The sequence below is a fragment of the Alternaria incomplexa genome (genome assembly GCF_024043165.1).
Source record: "Alternaria incomplexa strain BMP 0042 chromosome Unknown scaffold_15, whole genome shotgun sequence".
In the NCBI taxonomy this organism is placed as follows: Eukaryota; Fungi; Ascomycota; class Dothideomycetes; order Pleosporales; family Pleosporaceae; genus Alternaria; species Alternaria incomplexa.
The window spans coordinates 432,781-448,711 of NW_026249864.1; the positions used below are offsets into that span (position 1 = coordinate 432,781).

The following is a 15,931-nucleotide window of genomic DNA, read 5'->3' on the forward strand; positions in this document are numbered from 1 at the left end:
CGGGGCTGGACTGTGCCGCTGGGAAATGTAAGACGCGTCCTGCAGGTGGCACCAGGCACGAGTAGTGCGAAATCGGAATTTGCTCCGAAGTATTTACCGGCTCCCCCGTACTCGTTCATCCATTTTTCACATTACACGTCTCCTCAACATTGTTCTCCACTGTCGTTTACCTCGCCTATAATGTACCACCTAGACGGCAATCCGGCTCCTTCCGACCAAACATTGTTTCAAGATCTACTCAAGATCACCACATCGAAATGGCAGTCAATGCTCAAGAGAGATGCGACACCGGCACGACAGGAGCCTGCTTCGCGACCTTCCGTGTCCAGAACCTCGACTCAACTCTCGGTGCCGATATCGAAAGAGTAGAGACTCTCCATTATGTCCACGGACGAAACAGGTCGCAAAGCCTCCGTAAATCTTTTGTTCACGCAGCGTCGCGTCACTCTCTATTCGGAACGCTACACTCGCAATTGGAGTAATCAGGAACCGAGCGACACCTTGTCTGTTACTGACACCTGCGATCGTCATACTGGGTGGGTCAAGAACTGAACAACACCGGCGACCCTGATGATGCATGTACCAACATGATGGCTCAATGGAGTAGTGATATCGAATCTGTCAGGTGTACAACACGGCAAGTCTGGATGAAGTGGCAGCGTTCACGCACTATAACGGTTCAATCGTTCGTAAAGGTAAGTTCCCCTAATACACTTGCGCAAGCTACTTTGCTAACCTCGTCAAAGGCAGTCTTCTGTTTCACGTCAAAACGTACGTTTGCTCCACAGTGTGCCTCATCGCTTCCCGGCGCGCAACCCGCTACTCGCAGCGCTCCATCATCACATCCACCTCGCAGACTTGCAAACCGCTGGCTGCGCATACACTCAGGTCTTTCGTGGGAGACGGAATAGAACCGGCGGACAGCATTGAGGGATAAACTGTGGTGTTACGATACGCTGTGCAAGTGCTCCTCTTCTGCTCAGGCCCAACCATGTGTTCACTCCGAAGCGGTCGGTGACATATCTGCTAGCAGAACCAGGGAAAAGCCATGGAGCTTTGCTTGGTTGTCTGAGCGCGGTTGCCCAGTACTTGATCGACCAGACGGACGCACCAATCCAATGTCCTCTTGCATTGCTTGATGGATCCTGCCTTCTCAGCGACAACGTACCAGTAGGCGCCAGTAGTTTAAAGAGGTCTGCCCTCCAAATGGTCACAATACAAAACTTCATCTCATTGTTATATCGTCAGACTTACAGAACCCGTCATGAGCGTGGCCAACTCCGACCAACCATAGCCTGTGTGTCCGCATCCCTGTCAGGTCTTGCGCGAACGACATATTGCATATGACTTGACATACTATGGGGCATCTAATCTTAGTCCGATTAGGCACGGAGCACCCAGGCCGATCAGCATATAAAGGTGTCTTAGCCACCCATAATCTAATGTATAGTGTACGATTACAAAGACTCGCCCAAAGATCGGTACGGCAATCTACGACCACAGCACATGGCTCGCATTATCGAGATTCGTATTATCAGTCATTTCGACCAGCTTAGGCCACGCGCTCCAATTTGTTTAGCTAATATAATCCATGATAAATCATGATGACCATCAGTATCTTGGATGGTACTTCACTGCACTCCAATCCACTCCAGCAAGTCTCAAACCCCTACCATAATACACTTCTCCAATATGAAGAATCTTATCCTCTTCGCGCTGGCAAGTGTTGTCTCAGCCCATACCATTTTTCAGAAAGTCTCTGTCAACGGCGTGGAGCAGGGTCAACTGAAGGGCGTCCGCGCCCCCGATTCTGACTACCCTATCACAAATGTCAACGACGCGGCTTTTGCTTGCAACAAAGACATCAAGCATACAGATAGCACTGTGATAAGCATTCCGGCTGGAGCAAAGGTCGGCGCATGGTGGGAACTCCGATGTACGAACTGTATGGAAGACGAACACTGACTTCGCTGAACAGGTGGGGACACGTCATAGGTGGAAAGCAGGGTGCTAACGATCCCGATCATCCTATTGCTGCGAGCCACAAAGGTAGGTGGCGCTTCATGATAGCTCTCTCGGTCATGTAGAAGCAGATAGCTAATGTATCCACCGCAGGGCCGATACAATACTACCTTGCCAAGGTAGACAATGCCGCAACTACTGGCACCACAGGCCTTCAATGGTTCAAGGTTGCCCAAGACGGTCTGAGTAACGGAAAATGGGCTGTGGACACGATGATTGCCAACGGAGGTTGGCACTACTTCAACATGCCTACTTGTGTTGCTCCGGGCGACTATCTGCTGCGTGTCGAGCTCATCGCCCTCCACAGCGCTTCGGCGCAAGGTAATGAGCCCAGGCCATCGCACTATCAACCTGCTGATGTTCAACAGGCGGCGCCCAATTCTACATGGAATGCGCACAGATCCGCGTCTCGGGTAGTGGCACAAACAAGGGCTCCAACTTCGTCTCTTTCCCTGGTGCTTACAAAGCCAACGACCCCGGTATCCAACTCAGTATCTATGACACCACTGGGAAGCCCTACATGGGTGGCAAGGCCTATTCCATTCCAGGGCCTGCGCCGCTGACCTGTGCGGCTGGGCAAGATGGCGGCAGTGGCTCCACACCAGCGCCTCAACAGCCAGCTCCAGCACCAGAAGCGCCGGCTGCGGGAGCCGCACTATACGCGCAGTGCGGAGGCGCCACGTGGACTGGTCCAACGACGTGTGCACAGGGAATGTGTAAAGTAAGCAGCGAGCATTACTCACAATGCGTGCCGTAACATGTCCGCCGAGATGTTGTAGTGTATGTAGTCGACTGCGACCGGACAATCAAGGCTTTCGGAATACTACTCATGTCTTGATCATTTCTACCCGTCAAATTTCGCGAATACGGCATCTTCGCACATGCCTTTCGAAATTATCTCTACGCGTGAACTTCTTTTCGGGGATTGAACACGTAGGGTTGGGACAATAGAACTTTTGCGTTGCGTAAATGTCCTTGTGAACGCCGCGCTCATGTCTCTTGAGATCAGCTTTGAGTGCGAAAGCTGATTCGCAATGCCTGCATTGATACCGCCGTCGGTGCTTGCGGTTCAAGTGTACACTAAGAGTGTGTTAGCTCTAGATATTTTCAATATTTGCGAATGAAACGCCAGGCTGGCGACTTACTTCAACTGCCCCTGCGAATGGTATGTCGTCTGACATGTGTCACATCGGTAAAGGCTCGAAGACCCATCGGAGTTTTGCGCTTGATCGCTCAATTGGTTGGACGATGGACGCTCTCTGGGAGCTGTTTCTGAAGGCTCGTAAGATTGCTCACTGTCAGGTGGAGAGCTTGTGTATTCTGTGGGGGAGTCAAGGAAGGGGTTGTCAGCTTGAGCATATGAGGAGGGCCCCGCTGGTGAGACTAAAAGTGGTGATGAAGTATTGCTCATGGCCATGACCTGCAGTCTCTCCGAGCTTTCGCTATTGATGTCGTTTTGGAATGGTCGTTTCTTTTGGAGCCATGGAAAAATGACTGGATTCGGGGTATGCTCTGCGTCCCATGGGCTGATGTATTGCTCGTCCACCGAAGAAGTGGCGGCTTGTCTAGCCCAGCCAAAGTGTGCAGGCGCTACGGTGAGTAGTTGTGATGATCCTTCTATAGCGACATGTCAGTGGAAGCTCCAAGACAAAGCAGGGAGTTGACCAACCACTCTGAGGGACGATGCGTTCCAGGTAGGATCGCTTGTCGATGCCCAGAATCTGATCGGCCGTGATGGCTCTCGGCGGTTTCTTGGTTGCATACTTCTCCTGTCTCGCCCATATCGAATCCTTGGGCGGTGCTTTGGCATAAGGAGGTGGATCAATTCCGGGGCGCTTCCTTTCGCGCTCTAGATCCCTCAGTTTCCTAAAGGGATCGAGTTTCCGCCTTCTGATTCGATCCGCAAGCCATACCCATACTATAGGCGCTGCGAGTACAAATGTGACGGCCAGACATATACCAATAAACATCGAGGCAGCAGCTCTTTCTTCTGCTGGACTCTTGGACAGTGGTGACTCATTGTCTGTTGATCGTGGCTCCAGTTTCCAGTCCAGTCGTGCATCCAACGTGAATGTTGCCTTAGGAGGCGTCGGATAGGGAGCCATGGTGGCCGGTAAAGGCAGGACAGCGATGCACTCGCCGTGTGAAGCATTAATCTCATCGCTCTCTCTATATCAAAGTCACGGCCTGCCTGTGGCTGAAGCGATGGCGATCCGAGGCTGAAGCCGGGAGGCATACATTTTCTGTAGGACTGCCGTGATTGGAGAACTCATCATACCGGTTAGAGGGCATTTCCAGATACGAGGACCTTCTAGAGCCCGTCGATATGGTGTTATGCCGCTCAAGGTATGGTGCTTGCCCCATTAGTCTTTTTGGCCCCCGGTTAATGTTGGACCCATGCCGTTGGTGCACGCTTGCGCATGTCGTGAACCCATCTTTGGGGTTGAATCGATCCTTCAGCCCTATGGTAGGAGGATAAAAGCTAGCCAAGAAGCCCTCCGTTGGACTGTCAGGTGCGTCTCGCGGCTCTGTCGTCATGTGTTGGATCGTGTTTGTCGTGTTGGTCGTGTTTTTCAATGCACGAACGTACCTAGGTAGGAAAACCGGGATTGATCCCGTCGGAAAGCTAGGAGCACCTGCCTGATCTTGGCGGCGTTCGATGCTACAACAAATGCATCAACACAACACCATCAGTATAGCTAGCCACGGGTATACGAGGTTAGATAGTAGGCCGAGTTCCCCAGCGATACACGTCCGACTCTTCATGATGTAGCAAGAGCTCTCGCCGCGCTGTCCTCTGTTGAGTTGCGACACGAGTCAGTACCTAGGTACTTGCAGTGGTAATCCCTCCATCCCCCTTGCGGCGTCCCTTGCGAGTGTGAGGGATTTACAGATCTACATATTGTCTGTAGGATGCTGCGATACCCATGAGTTTTCTTGCTTCCCCAGAACCGCTCCCGTCTGTACAGTATGGCCGACCTTTCAAACCTCAAGAAGCTGCGCCCATGCGGCAGACTAGAAACATACAGCACCGCACGACACCATTTCGGGTTCTACAAGAACGTTGGCTTTACCGCAGAATATGTGGCATCAAAGAACCCTCAATCATCGCTCGAACTGCGAATCTATACTGCGCTCCGAACAGTTATTGCCCAGCACCCGGTCCTGACGACCATCACGCTGAATGAAGATCAATCCTATCCCAACGTATACTTCGCGCAACTCCCTGAGATCGATCTACGTACCTGCGTAGAGATATGCGAGAGAAAGACACCATTCCCAAACGATGGCGAGGCGGACGAAGAGCTCGATCGATACCTAGTGCAGCAGCATAGCCGCGATTTTAAGGACAACCTAGGCTCGAAGCCTTTCTGGCGGCTGCTGGTCCTGACTTCACCACAAGACACATCCAAGTTCACGGCGACGTGGATGTGGCACCATGCGCTAGCAGACGGAACGTCAGCCTTCTCGTTTCACAAATCATTCCTGGCTGGCCTCAACACTCCGGAAGGCATCGCAGATGCGATTGTCAAGTCTCCATCTGCGGATCTAGCGCCGCCATTAGAGGACTTACATCCAATGACTATAACGTGGCCTTACTTCATCAAGGCCATTCTTGGTGCCTTGTTACCCTCGGTATTCGCAAAGCGACCTCCGAAACTATGGGCGGGCAACGCTATACAGCCGAACGCTACGCCGATTCCGCCACCGCATTATCGCACGCTCGTCCTGTCGAAAGCGACTACGGACAAGCTGGCTCAAGTCAGCCGATCTGAAAAGACAAGCGTAACAGCAACGTTGCAATGCCTTCTCGCCGCGTCACTCTTCACCTGCCTCTCAGCAGAAGACTGTGAGAGGCTTCACATTGAAGGCCCGATATCGATAAAGAAATTCTTAAACGTGGAGGCACAGCAGATGACCATGACGATTGCCGAATATGCGCACCTTCACGAGCGCGTCGCATCTCGAGAACCCAAACTCAAAGATTCAGCAGGACTGAGTGTCCTACAGCAGTTCTCATGGGACACTGCACGCGCAGTGAAATCCACCATATCCACAGAAGTCGCCAAATCTGGCGTCGATAACCCCGTCGCGCTGCTGAAATACATCTCTTCTATGCAGCAACATTTCTTCGATAAATTAGGTAAGCCTCGCAAGTCTGCAGCAGAACTGTCCAGTGCAGGAGTATGGAAGCATACTCAGAGTGAAGGAGTATGGACTGTCGGTCGGATGGTGTTCAGCCAATCTCCCAATATTGTGGCCAATGCTTTGAAACTCAACGTTGTAACAGGTGGCGATGGAAACGCGACGTTGAACTTCTGCTGGGCTGAGGATGCTGTGGAAGAGCAGCTCATGCGTGATATCATCGAGGGAGTTAGGACTGGGACCGAATATCTAGTAGGAAGAAGCCAGGAGTAGATAGCATAGTTGCAAGTTGGATGCGGATGCATTTCCTTTATCCGCTGGTCTGCGTAGTAATGATAGTTTCAACGCATGTGCACCAACGAAGCACAAGGATATCCATAATACGCCCTTCCGGGCGAACACAAAGAGGGTTTAAGAAAAGTCCACGGGCTGTCCTGGGTTGGAAGCCTTATATCAGCACATCACCTGTGAGCCGAATTACATACCGCTGCAGTGTTCAGCAGCGACGCCACAAAATAAAGCGACTAAGAGTCATCATACGATTCGGCAAGAAATAGTACTTCCAAGAAGAAAACAGGTATATAAGCATCAACTCCAACGCCAAATACCCCCCCTAGTACATACAATGGAAGCACATGAGCCTCATGCAGCATGCCGAGGCTACTGAATCCAACCCTGAAACGCGGAACCATGCCAACACATCTGTCACTATTGTCGCTTCATATCCGTCGTTCCCTACTTGCTTCCTCTTCGATATTCCCAGACTTCCTGCCCTTGTCCGTTCGCGTTCGCGCCTGAGCCATAGTATGTGGCATATGCTGCGTTCATGCCCTCATGGTGCTCTTTCGCGTGGCGCTTGATGGAGTTCCAAAGGCCCCGAGCTTTGCTCGGTTCCTTCAGTGTAGATGCAGATGACGAAACAACAGACGTTGACGATGAAGATGCCTGGACTGGTGTCTTGATGTATTCGAAAGAGGTGCGAGGAGTCGTCGCGGAAGAGCCTGACATCTTCGATATGTAGGGATTTGAGCGTGTTTCTTTCGATTCAGATGGCTTTAGAGGCGGTGTAGTGGTGTATATATGAGCCTTGCTCGATACGCCGATGTTGATGCCGATTTGAAGCTTGCGTGTCGAGAATGATGGCAAACGTACTCGATTGATTACTGTGGATCAGGGTGCTTTGTCCTTTCTGTCGGACCGGTACCAAATCTGCCGATTTGTTTGAGCCCACGTTGTCAGAAGAAGAATGTGCTGGTAATGTCTAGATCACTTCAGCTGCGCACAACACCATCTTATACTCATCCCACAGCTCAGGCCACTGTACCGATTCAGACATCCGAGAATCGCACACCCTATGACTCCAAGGACCAACATGACTTTGCCGTCGCAGTGCTGACTGTTTCGGTAATTGACCTGAAAGGCGTGGGAGGCTTGTTTCAGCGGCTTTGCTTGTCGAAAACATGACCATACGCCTGAGAGGCGCAATGTGGAGACAGTTTGACGCCAGCATTGCGCCAGATGGGTCCAATGGGAGACTTGCGCTGAAGCCACTTTCTCCCGGAATACGCTAGTGCATGTGGACTTCCCGACGGGTAGCAAAGAATGCGCGGTGCGAGTGTTGTACTCCTGAGGCACGGGTGTAAAAGGCTAGTCGTACGAGAGCCAGGTCACATCGACACATGCCAACGACGCCGCAGGGTCGCGCCGTACGTTTCTGAAGCTCTTGTTGGTAATCTGTCTTGCATGGTGTACAGGTTGGCTTGCGTAAAGAGCGGAACAGGGTCATTGGGGTGTAGGGCGTGCGTCTTGTGCACAGGCGCGATCCAATAGCTGGAAAGTGGGGCTGGCGCGTCCTAGTGACGAACGCGCGCGCCCTGTACATGTCAATCGTCGGTGGCCGAAGCCGCTGTATGAATGCGATGCACGTTGAGCCTTGCGATCTCAGCAACTCGACCGTGCTTGGGGTAGAGAGTGTGGCCCACGTCAATTGCGCAACGTTGACAACAGCCTTATCGCGGCACAAAAACACATCAAGCGGCACAGAAGCATACGTGGGAACGTCAGCGATGGATATTATCATTTTGGACTATCGAACACCTGATTTTGTGTCTAGGGCTTAACAACTGTCTGCCACGGAAGTGTGTTGTCGAAGAAAAAGGTTGCTTTTGGCTGTGCCGCAAGGCCTTCGCCCGTCATGTTGCACAGCTTGGTCACGTCACCGGCCTCTGCACGCTTCGCCTTGATGATATCTTGGTACTGAGACAGGGGGCAAGATGAGCCAGGACCACTGGTGCAATCCACAACAGGGTAGACAACCTCGTTAATGCGGATGCGCATGAAAGTTTCTTCAGGGGCGGTGCCGTTGTAGTCGGCTGCATAGCCAGAGCCATATGTGCTGTTGTGGGCAGCAGCAGGACAAGAGAGGCGTTCGAATGCAACAGTTCCGCGCATCTTCACGACCTGAGAGGAGCGGAAGAGTCGGTCCAACAACGACATGTTGCCAGGAAGCTGCTGTTGGTTGTCGAAAACACCGATCGCAGCGGCCAGCTGGTTGATTTGGCCATCATTTGCGAAATTGGCCATGATCTTTGGAGGGACAAAAGTGCCATTGCCCGTCTTGTAGGTTGCGTCTGGACCATCGACAAAGCGTTGCACAGTCATGTCAACGATAGGCAACATCTGATACTTCTCGATATCGGATCCCAGACCGGTGCCGTACCAATAACGCAAATCCTGCGCATATTCGTACTGCAAGATCTCTTCCTGCGTGAAGATATCGCAAAAGGGGCTTCGACGGCCGGTGATTTGCGTCTCGAATCCACACAAGTAGGGTATCTGGTCGACTTGACTCGTTGTGAGGTTCAGGCCTTGGATCTTCCCGTTGAGCCTAGCGGCAATCGGGGGAAGGTACATAGAGTCCCACGTCTCCTTGGCAGGACCTCCACCCGCGTCGTTGTAGGCATTGCACAGGTCGCTGGGAGCAAGAGTGTTGCCCCAACTGGCAGGGTCGCTCGCGTTGAGAGCATAGATTGTAGTGAGGTCTGTAGCGTTGGGCCCCACGAAACCTTGAGCGAACAGGCGTGCGCTGTCCCGAACGCGTGGACCAGACGTATAGTAGTTTGCCCACATAGTAAAAGCGGTGTTGTACTTGTACAGGTCGGGGTAACGAAGGCGCCACGCTGTACCCATCTCGTGTAGTTCTTTCCAGCCGGTCGGGCTCAGATTAGCGATTTGAGCGTCCGGGTCTGAGAGGACCGGCTTCCAGGATTTGAGGAACGCGAGTTTCTCGTCGGTGATGGTGATGTCTCCGGCAGCTTGGATGTAATTGGCAAATTCAACCCACCCATTGTAGGCGCCACTATAAAGGTAAAGAGACAAAGTCAGCCTATGCCTCATATACAGCGCGTGCAGTAGTTACCGGTCTGGGAACCGCGAACCGTGACGGGAGAAGAAAGCTATGTGTTCTTAGTCTGGCATTCTTCAATCGCGGAATCAAGCTGCCCTACCTGCCAGATCGACCTTGCATCCTGTAGGTATATCGGACGAAATGCCCGTCACCTCTTCGCCGGGGAACCATTGTCCGTTGCCGCCGATATGCTGGAAGATATTGAAGTTGTCTTGGGCTGCAACAGCAGCACTGCTAGCGACGAGAGAAAGAGCAAGAAGCTTCATGATTACCGTTAAGAAACGAGGGACGCTCCGAAGTGCAGATAGGAATAGAGCGCACGCCTATCATCTTTATACCCGACATGTTGATTGATCGTGGTGTTGTCAAGTTCAGCACCTGCTTTAGCCTCGGAGATGAGTTCTGGCGATGCTTCCTAAGGCGGTAAGGATGCTCAGGAACCAGCTGCACGTGGGAGCATCGACGGCGTGGGTGGTCTCTTCGCACGGAGGCGCGGTCTGCCACAGCGGCCAAGGAACTCCATTGTAGGATGCAATCCTTCGCGCATGCGAAATACGATGGTTTCGACCCGAGCTTCGCGTGAATTGCGGTTGACGTAGGTTGATAGCAGTGGATGACCATGCATCTGTCGCCCTTCGGAGGTGCATGCTCCGATTAGTCACGCCTTATCGATACCGCACCCGCGATCGCGGCATCTGACTGACTCAATCTTCAGCTATCTTTGCCAATAACACACCCGCAACGATGCACGTCTCCATGTCCCCTCGGTGACTATCCGAATCAAGCTCCGCTCAGCACTTCTATCCATCAGATCATGGCTGAATCCAAGCCGCGTCAACGCAAATTCGCGCCAAGGTCACGGACGGGCTGCCTCACATGCCGAACCCGGCGGAAGAGGTGCGATAGCGCCCAGCCTCAGTGTGCCAACTGCAAACGCCTCAACCTGTTATGCGAATGGCAAACTCCACGAAGTATCGTTTCGGAATCGTCTTCGTCCCAGTCAAGCTCAAAGAGTCCGGAGCGCCAGGTCGCAGTCCCACTGCACTCGTCTCTTGATCCATGGGATGCACTACCGGGCGACGAAGGAGCGGAGCGGATGCATTTATTGCAGTATTACATCGAGGCGTTTGTACCCAGTGTCCAAGTAGCACCTATTGCAACGAGTTTCTACACCAGCCTCTACATGCCTTGGTCTTTCCAGATCGAAGGTATGCTTGACGCTATCCTGGCTATATCTTCTGCTCAGTTGGCGAGGCGAAGCCAGGACGCAGAACGCGCCAAACATCTTCGCGCCGTATCCTCCCGCCACGAGAGGAAGTGCTATCAGTTCATCAAGGAGCGCTTGAACCCGTCGGGTGGATTACCAGAAGATACCTACCAGGTCACTGCGGTGATTCTCATCCTGGTAGGACTAGAAGCACTCAACGGTGTCAAGACTACGAGATGGATATCGCAACTGAAGAGTGTGCAACGGATACTTAGTGCGCTCACTCCGGAACAGAGCATCATGGACTGTGTTGAAGTTGATTCTCTGCATCGACACTTCACTTACCACTTCGCCTCTGCTTCGCTCATGGCGCGGGTGTCAAACGCCGGAAAGGCCTGTTCGGCAGAGCAGGGCTTGATACCAATCAGCGCCGCCCTAATGCCAGGCACAATCGACCCGCTCATGGGAATCTCATACCAGCTATGCGACCTGATTTCACGGATACAGTATGTCACCTCTTCGAGTCCCGCGTTTCCCCTCGCTACCGAAGCGTCTTTCAACGTGATCGAGAAGGGTATACAGAATTGGGCTTACGACAACCCGTTTGCACTTGGCGTCGATACTTCTATAGCTCTCGACCTCATCGCCTTGGCAGAAGCCTACCGTTTAGCAGCTCTCATTCAGCTCTACCGCACCTCGCCTAGCCATTCAGCCAATATTGCGGGCTGTGCATCACGCGCGATGGAGTTTATCGCTCGTATACCACCGGGAAGCGCCGCGGAGTCAAGTTTGCTCTACCCAATATTCCTCGCTGGAGCCGAGCTAGATGATGAAGCGGCCATCGAGAAGTGTTTCCAGAGGCTAGAGGATATCCAGAATAGGAATCGGTACGAGAACGTTGAATGTGTCCAAAAGGTGTTGAAAGAAGTGTGGCGACCGAAGCTTGAAGGTGGTCAAAGAAGGGACTGGGAAGAAGTGGTAAGAGAGTGGAACTGGTCATTTACTTTGGGTTGATGCGATCCCGATGCAACTCTCCTCAGAAGCACCTTTTGCCCCGATCAAATGCTACGCTCTGGCGGGATGCCATGCGTACGTACCGGCTTGGAACCTCGGACATATCCGCTGTAAAGGAGCACTCATCGGCTCACTCATGATCGATGCCTCACTCAACGGCAATCTAAAATTCGCCCGGACCGGGTGTGTTTGGTGATGGAGTAGCTCCTTCCCCGCATGACATACTGTATCTTGGCAAACCCCGCCTCCTCCTGCAGCCTCCATCGAGATGTTGAACTTTGCCCCGATTTGCTCGCATGCGTCTCTTTGGGCAACCATGGGATTCTTAGTTGTGCCCAGCGTCACTGATTGCTTGGCCACTTTCCCCGCTTTGTAGCCTCTCGGTATCCACCTTTGCATTCTACTGCGTAGCGTCTGCGCGACGTCGATTCTTCACTTATCTACCAGGCGATTGCGTTCGACTGAGCATCATTGTTTTACGCCTATAACCTTCTACGTGCCACTCTTTGATCAACATGGCGAACACCGCTACTCCAACCATGGCCACTCCCATCGACTTTAACAGTGTGTCGGATACATCCAACCTCAAGCATCGTTCGGTGCTTATCACTGGCGCAGCATCTGGCATTGGTCTAGCCTGCGCGATAAAGATGGCTGAAGCAGGCGCAATAGTCACCATGGCTGATCTACACGATACGGCTGGGGGCGTCATCCAGGGTAAGTTCTGGCCGTGCGAATTGCCTGTGATATACATACTAACTTGGTACTCCCACCTCTGCAGATCTAACCACTCGAGGCCTCAGAGTGCAGTTCGTACAATGCGACGTGGCATCCTACGAGGATCAAGCCTCCATGTTCCAGTCTGCAATCATCTTTGGAGATGGGCAGATTGACATAGTGATCCCAAATGCAGGCATCCTTGCCGAGAAGAACCTCTTCGACATGGTGCCAGCCACGTTGCCAAACCCAGGAGACACACCACCACCTCCTCCAAGCTTTGCTTGCGTGTCCGTCAATCTTGAGGCAGTATACAATACCTGCTATCTAGCACTACATCACTTCCGCCTCCCGCGCGCAGCAGCAACAACTTTCAAGCCCAGCATCGTTCTCATCGCCTCGCTTGCAGCCTATATTGGATACCCATATAGCACCACATACAGCATGTCCAAGTTCGGTGTTCGAGGACTTCTGTACAGCCTGCGCGAGCGCGCCATGCACTCTTCGATCCGCATCAATCTTGTTGCACCCTGGTACGTGGATACCGGCATCGCCAAGCAACCCGACTTTGTAGAGGACAACGGCGCTGTTCTTAACATAATAGGATTTGTTTCCATGGACAGAGTCGTGGATGCTGTGGTGAGGTTTGCTTCGGTTCAAGAGTTGTGTGGAAGAAGCGTAGGCATCTTCCCCAAAGGCAGCGAAGATCTTCTCGACGATCTGGAAGGTGGATACGGCGGCGCGATAGTGAGTAAACATATGCGCGAGGTTCAAGCAGTCGTTGTGCAGGAGATGCAGAAACAGATGCAAACGTAGTTCATTGCCCAGTAGACCCGATATGAGAAACATCTTCGCGATATCGGCTTTGTCAATCACGACTGTCGACATCACATACTGGTTTGATGTTGATGTCAACCAGAGTCACGCTGATTCTCATCCCACAATCTCTGATCGCATGGCCATGTGGAAAATAGTACGATGTTACCACTGCCATGTGGGCCCGCGTTTGTACAAGCCATCGTACATGATGTACAATATGTCTTGCCACCCAACGTAGACATTTTCGCCGCCAGTACTAGATGTGTTTGTGCTTAGCCTTGGTTCACGCACGTAGCCATATGCCTGAGAAGCTTAAGAGAAGCTAGCTTCGGGACGCCGGAAGGGGCGTTTGTGAACGGATGCAACATCGCATCCCTCAGGGCAGGCGAGGCCCACCAAGCGATCAACGCGGACCTGTCCATGAAATTTTGTCGGATCTGTCCGCCTCAACCGTCCGTAGTCTTTCGCCCGCCGGTATGTTGTTGCGCCGTTTGCGATGAAAGCCCTGGGGCGTGTGAGAAATGCTCAAGTATATCCATGCGAAGAGAATGCCACATCGAACAAAACAACAGTAACACACATGCCACACATCCAGGAACCCCAAATGAAACGAGAACCAAGAACCGGTATCGACATTCTCGTAGTGGGAGGCGGCATCGGCGGACTCACCTTTGCAATCGAGGCCCACCGCAAGGGACACGATGTGCGCGTTCTTGAACGGAATGACGAAGGTCAATACTCGGGTACGTACCTCCCCATCCAACTATCGACCTCCAAACGAACCAAACTAACAAACCGACAGGTGAGATCATCATGATCACCAGCTCAGCGCTCGAAACGCCCAAGAAATGGCCAGGATTCTTAGAACGCCTCAGGGCCCTCGCATCGCCACCAACCTTTGACCTGCGCAAATACGACGGCACCTTCATCCAACACCATGCTCCTGGCAACTCTGCAAATCCGTCTTTGAGCATCTACCGAAAGAGGCTGCATAGTTTGCTGAATACCTACGTCAAAGAGCTCGGTATACCCATCACGTACGACGCGAAAGTGGATTCATACTTTGACTAAAACACATCAGGCGGTGTTATTCTCAAAAGTGGTCAGAGGATAACTGCAGATGTAGTGGTAGCCGCAGATGGTGTAGGCTCTAGGTCCCGCGAGATCATCGACGGGAATAGAGAGAAGCCGATTAGTTCTGGCTTTGTTGTTTACAGGACTTCTTTTCCTACTGGGCCGGCGATGGACAAGTATCCCCTTGTTGCGAGGGAGTTTCTGGGGCACGATCACCGTGGTTTCATGTATATTGGTCCCGGCGCGCATATGGTTATTTCTCATGACAATGGCGAGCTGTGCTATCTATTGACTTGTAAGGTTTGTAGTCGCTGGTTCATTGGCCTTGTAGATCGTTGCTAACTTCTATCAGGATGAGAACGGTACGGCAACAGAGAGCTGGTCGAAAACCACTTCCACGGATAGGATTCTGGATGTTGTAAAAGATTGGGATCCTTTTGTTACGGAGGTGATCAAGGCGACACCGAACAATCAGGTGCTCGACTGGAAGCTGATGTGGCGTGATCCACAGCCGCAGTGGGTGTCGAAAGGCGGCCATGTCGTGCAGCTGGGCGATGCTGCCCATCCCTTCTTGCCTACGTCGTTCAGTGGCGGCACGATGGCCATGGAAGACGCGTACTCACTAGCAGCCTGTCTACATGTTGCCGGGAAGCAGCACGTTGCGCTTGCAACCAAGGTGCACAATAAGCTGAGGTATGCCGATATAGATCGTGGAGAAACACCAGCGACTAACTTCGAAATTGTAGGTTTGAGCGAGTATCCTGCGCGCAGAAACTAGGATTCAAGAATCGTGAGATCTTTCAAAACACCGACTGGAAAGACGAAAAGGCGGCGCCGACAAAGCAGCACAAGATGGTCGGAGATTGGTTGGTCTGTCACAATCCCGAGAAGTATGTTTACGATAACTACCACAAGTGTGCTGAGCATTTGGACACGGGTGTCGAGTTCTTGAACACGAACATACCGCCAGGATATGAGTACAGACCGTGGACCGTCCGCGGGCTGCTGGGGGCCTCGGAACGTGGCGAAGTGGTTGAGGATGAAGGCGACTGGTCCTAAAAGAAGGGAAGCTTGCAGAATGCAGCGTTATCACTGTAACTGCTTCAGCTTATCAATTGGCCATGCTGGCAACATCTCTTCTCGATGTATATATATGGGCATCCGGCGGCAACTGTTGATGCTGATTAGAACTGCCGAACTTCATGCTTCTCTCTGCTGTGTCCTGCCCCTGCTCCCTGTGGCTTACTGTCCCGTCGCTCGTATCCGCCGAACTTATAGCATGCCAGTATGCCTGGCTATTGCTTGCCATTGTATAGGCATGTAGCATGCCAGATGCCAACTTGTCATATCTTCTTAATGGTTAAGCTCGCCATTTTGTCCAACTGCTGCCTCCGAGTCGTGGAACAGCCAAGCCGCAATTACATCTATCATAACGCTCGAAGGATACGCGCACATCGCTTCCTACAACGATGCCGGCACCTTGGTTGTGGACGAGTGCGGTCGGGTTCCGTTCGAGGAGCGTGGCA

At 52.3% G+C, this 15,931-nt stretch overlaps 7 protein-coding genes across 7 annotated transcripts; 5 read left to right on the forward strand and 2 right to left on the reverse strand.

Moving 5' to 3' along the window:
- Window positions 1–1,692: 1,692 nt before the first annotated feature.
- J4E90_009212 (uncharacterized protein) lies at window positions 1,693–2,779 on the forward strand (the record flags this gene model as incomplete). Its single annotated transcript, XM_051438732.1, has 4 exons — window positions 1,693–1,922; window positions 1,979–2,049; window positions 2,116–2,343; window positions 2,391–2,779. 4 exons carry the CDS (start codon window positions 1,693–1,695, stop codon window positions 2,777–2,779), a joined length of 918 nt encoding a protein of 305 aa, XP_051287395.1.
- Window positions 2,780–3,163: 384 nt separating this feature from the next.
- On the reverse strand, window positions 3,164–4,127 carry J4E90_009213 (uncharacterized protein; the record flags this gene model as incomplete). Its single annotated transcript, XM_051438733.1, has 2 exons — window positions 3,164–3,639; window positions 3,692–4,127. The coding sequence occupies 2 exons, from the start codon at window positions 4,125–4,127 to the stop codon at window positions 3,164–3,166; spliced, it is 912 nt and encodes a 303-aa protein (XP_051287396.1).
- An 865-nt stretch (window positions 4,128–4,992) lies between these two features.
- J4E90_009214 (uncharacterized protein) lies at window positions 4,993–6,441 on the forward strand (the record flags this gene model as incomplete). Its single annotated transcript, XM_051438734.1, has 1 exon — window positions 4,993–6,441. One exon carries the CDS (start codon window positions 4,993–4,995, stop codon window positions 6,439–6,441), a length of 1,449 nt encoding a protein of 482 aa, XP_051287397.1.
- Window positions 6,442–8,277: 1,836 nt separating this feature from the next.
- J4E90_009215 (uncharacterized protein) lies at window positions 8,278–9,840 on the reverse strand (the record flags this gene model as incomplete). The annotated part of the gene is made up of 3 exons (XM_051438735.1): window positions 8,278–9,526; window positions 9,587–9,623; window positions 9,675–9,840. 3 exons carry the CDS (start codon window positions 9,838–9,840, stop codon window positions 8,278–8,280), a joined length of 1,452 nt encoding a protein of 483 aa, XP_051287398.1.
- A 917-nt stretch (window positions 9,841–10,757) lies between these two features.
- Window positions 10,758–11,795, forward strand: J4E90_009216 (uncharacterized protein; the record flags this gene model as incomplete). Its single annotated transcript, XM_051438736.1, has 1 exon — window positions 10,758–11,795. The coding sequence occupies one exon, from the start codon at window positions 10,758–10,760 to the stop codon at window positions 11,793–11,795; it is 1,038 nt and encodes a 345-aa protein (XP_051287399.1).
- Window positions 11,796–12,334: 539 nt separating this feature from the next.
- Window positions 12,335–13,328, forward strand: J4E90_009217 (uncharacterized protein; the record flags this gene model as incomplete). The annotated part of the gene is made up of 2 exons (XM_051438737.1): window positions 12,335–12,512; window positions 12,577–13,328. The coding sequence occupies 2 exons, from the start codon at window positions 12,335–12,337 to the stop codon at window positions 13,326–13,328; spliced, it is 930 nt and encodes a 309-aa protein (XP_051287400.1).
- A 607-nt stretch (window positions 13,329–13,935) lies between these two features.
- J4E90_009218 (uncharacterized protein) lies at window positions 13,936–15,464 on the forward strand (the record flags this gene model as incomplete). Its single annotated transcript, XM_051438738.1, has 5 exons — window positions 13,936–14,074; window positions 14,134–14,355; window positions 14,413–14,705; window positions 14,758–15,098; window positions 15,152–15,464. The coding sequence occupies 5 exons, from the start codon at window positions 13,936–13,938 to the stop codon at window positions 15,462–15,464; spliced, it is 1,308 nt and encodes a 435-aa protein (XP_051287401.1).
- Between the last annotated feature and the right edge of the window lie 467 nt (window positions 15,465–15,931).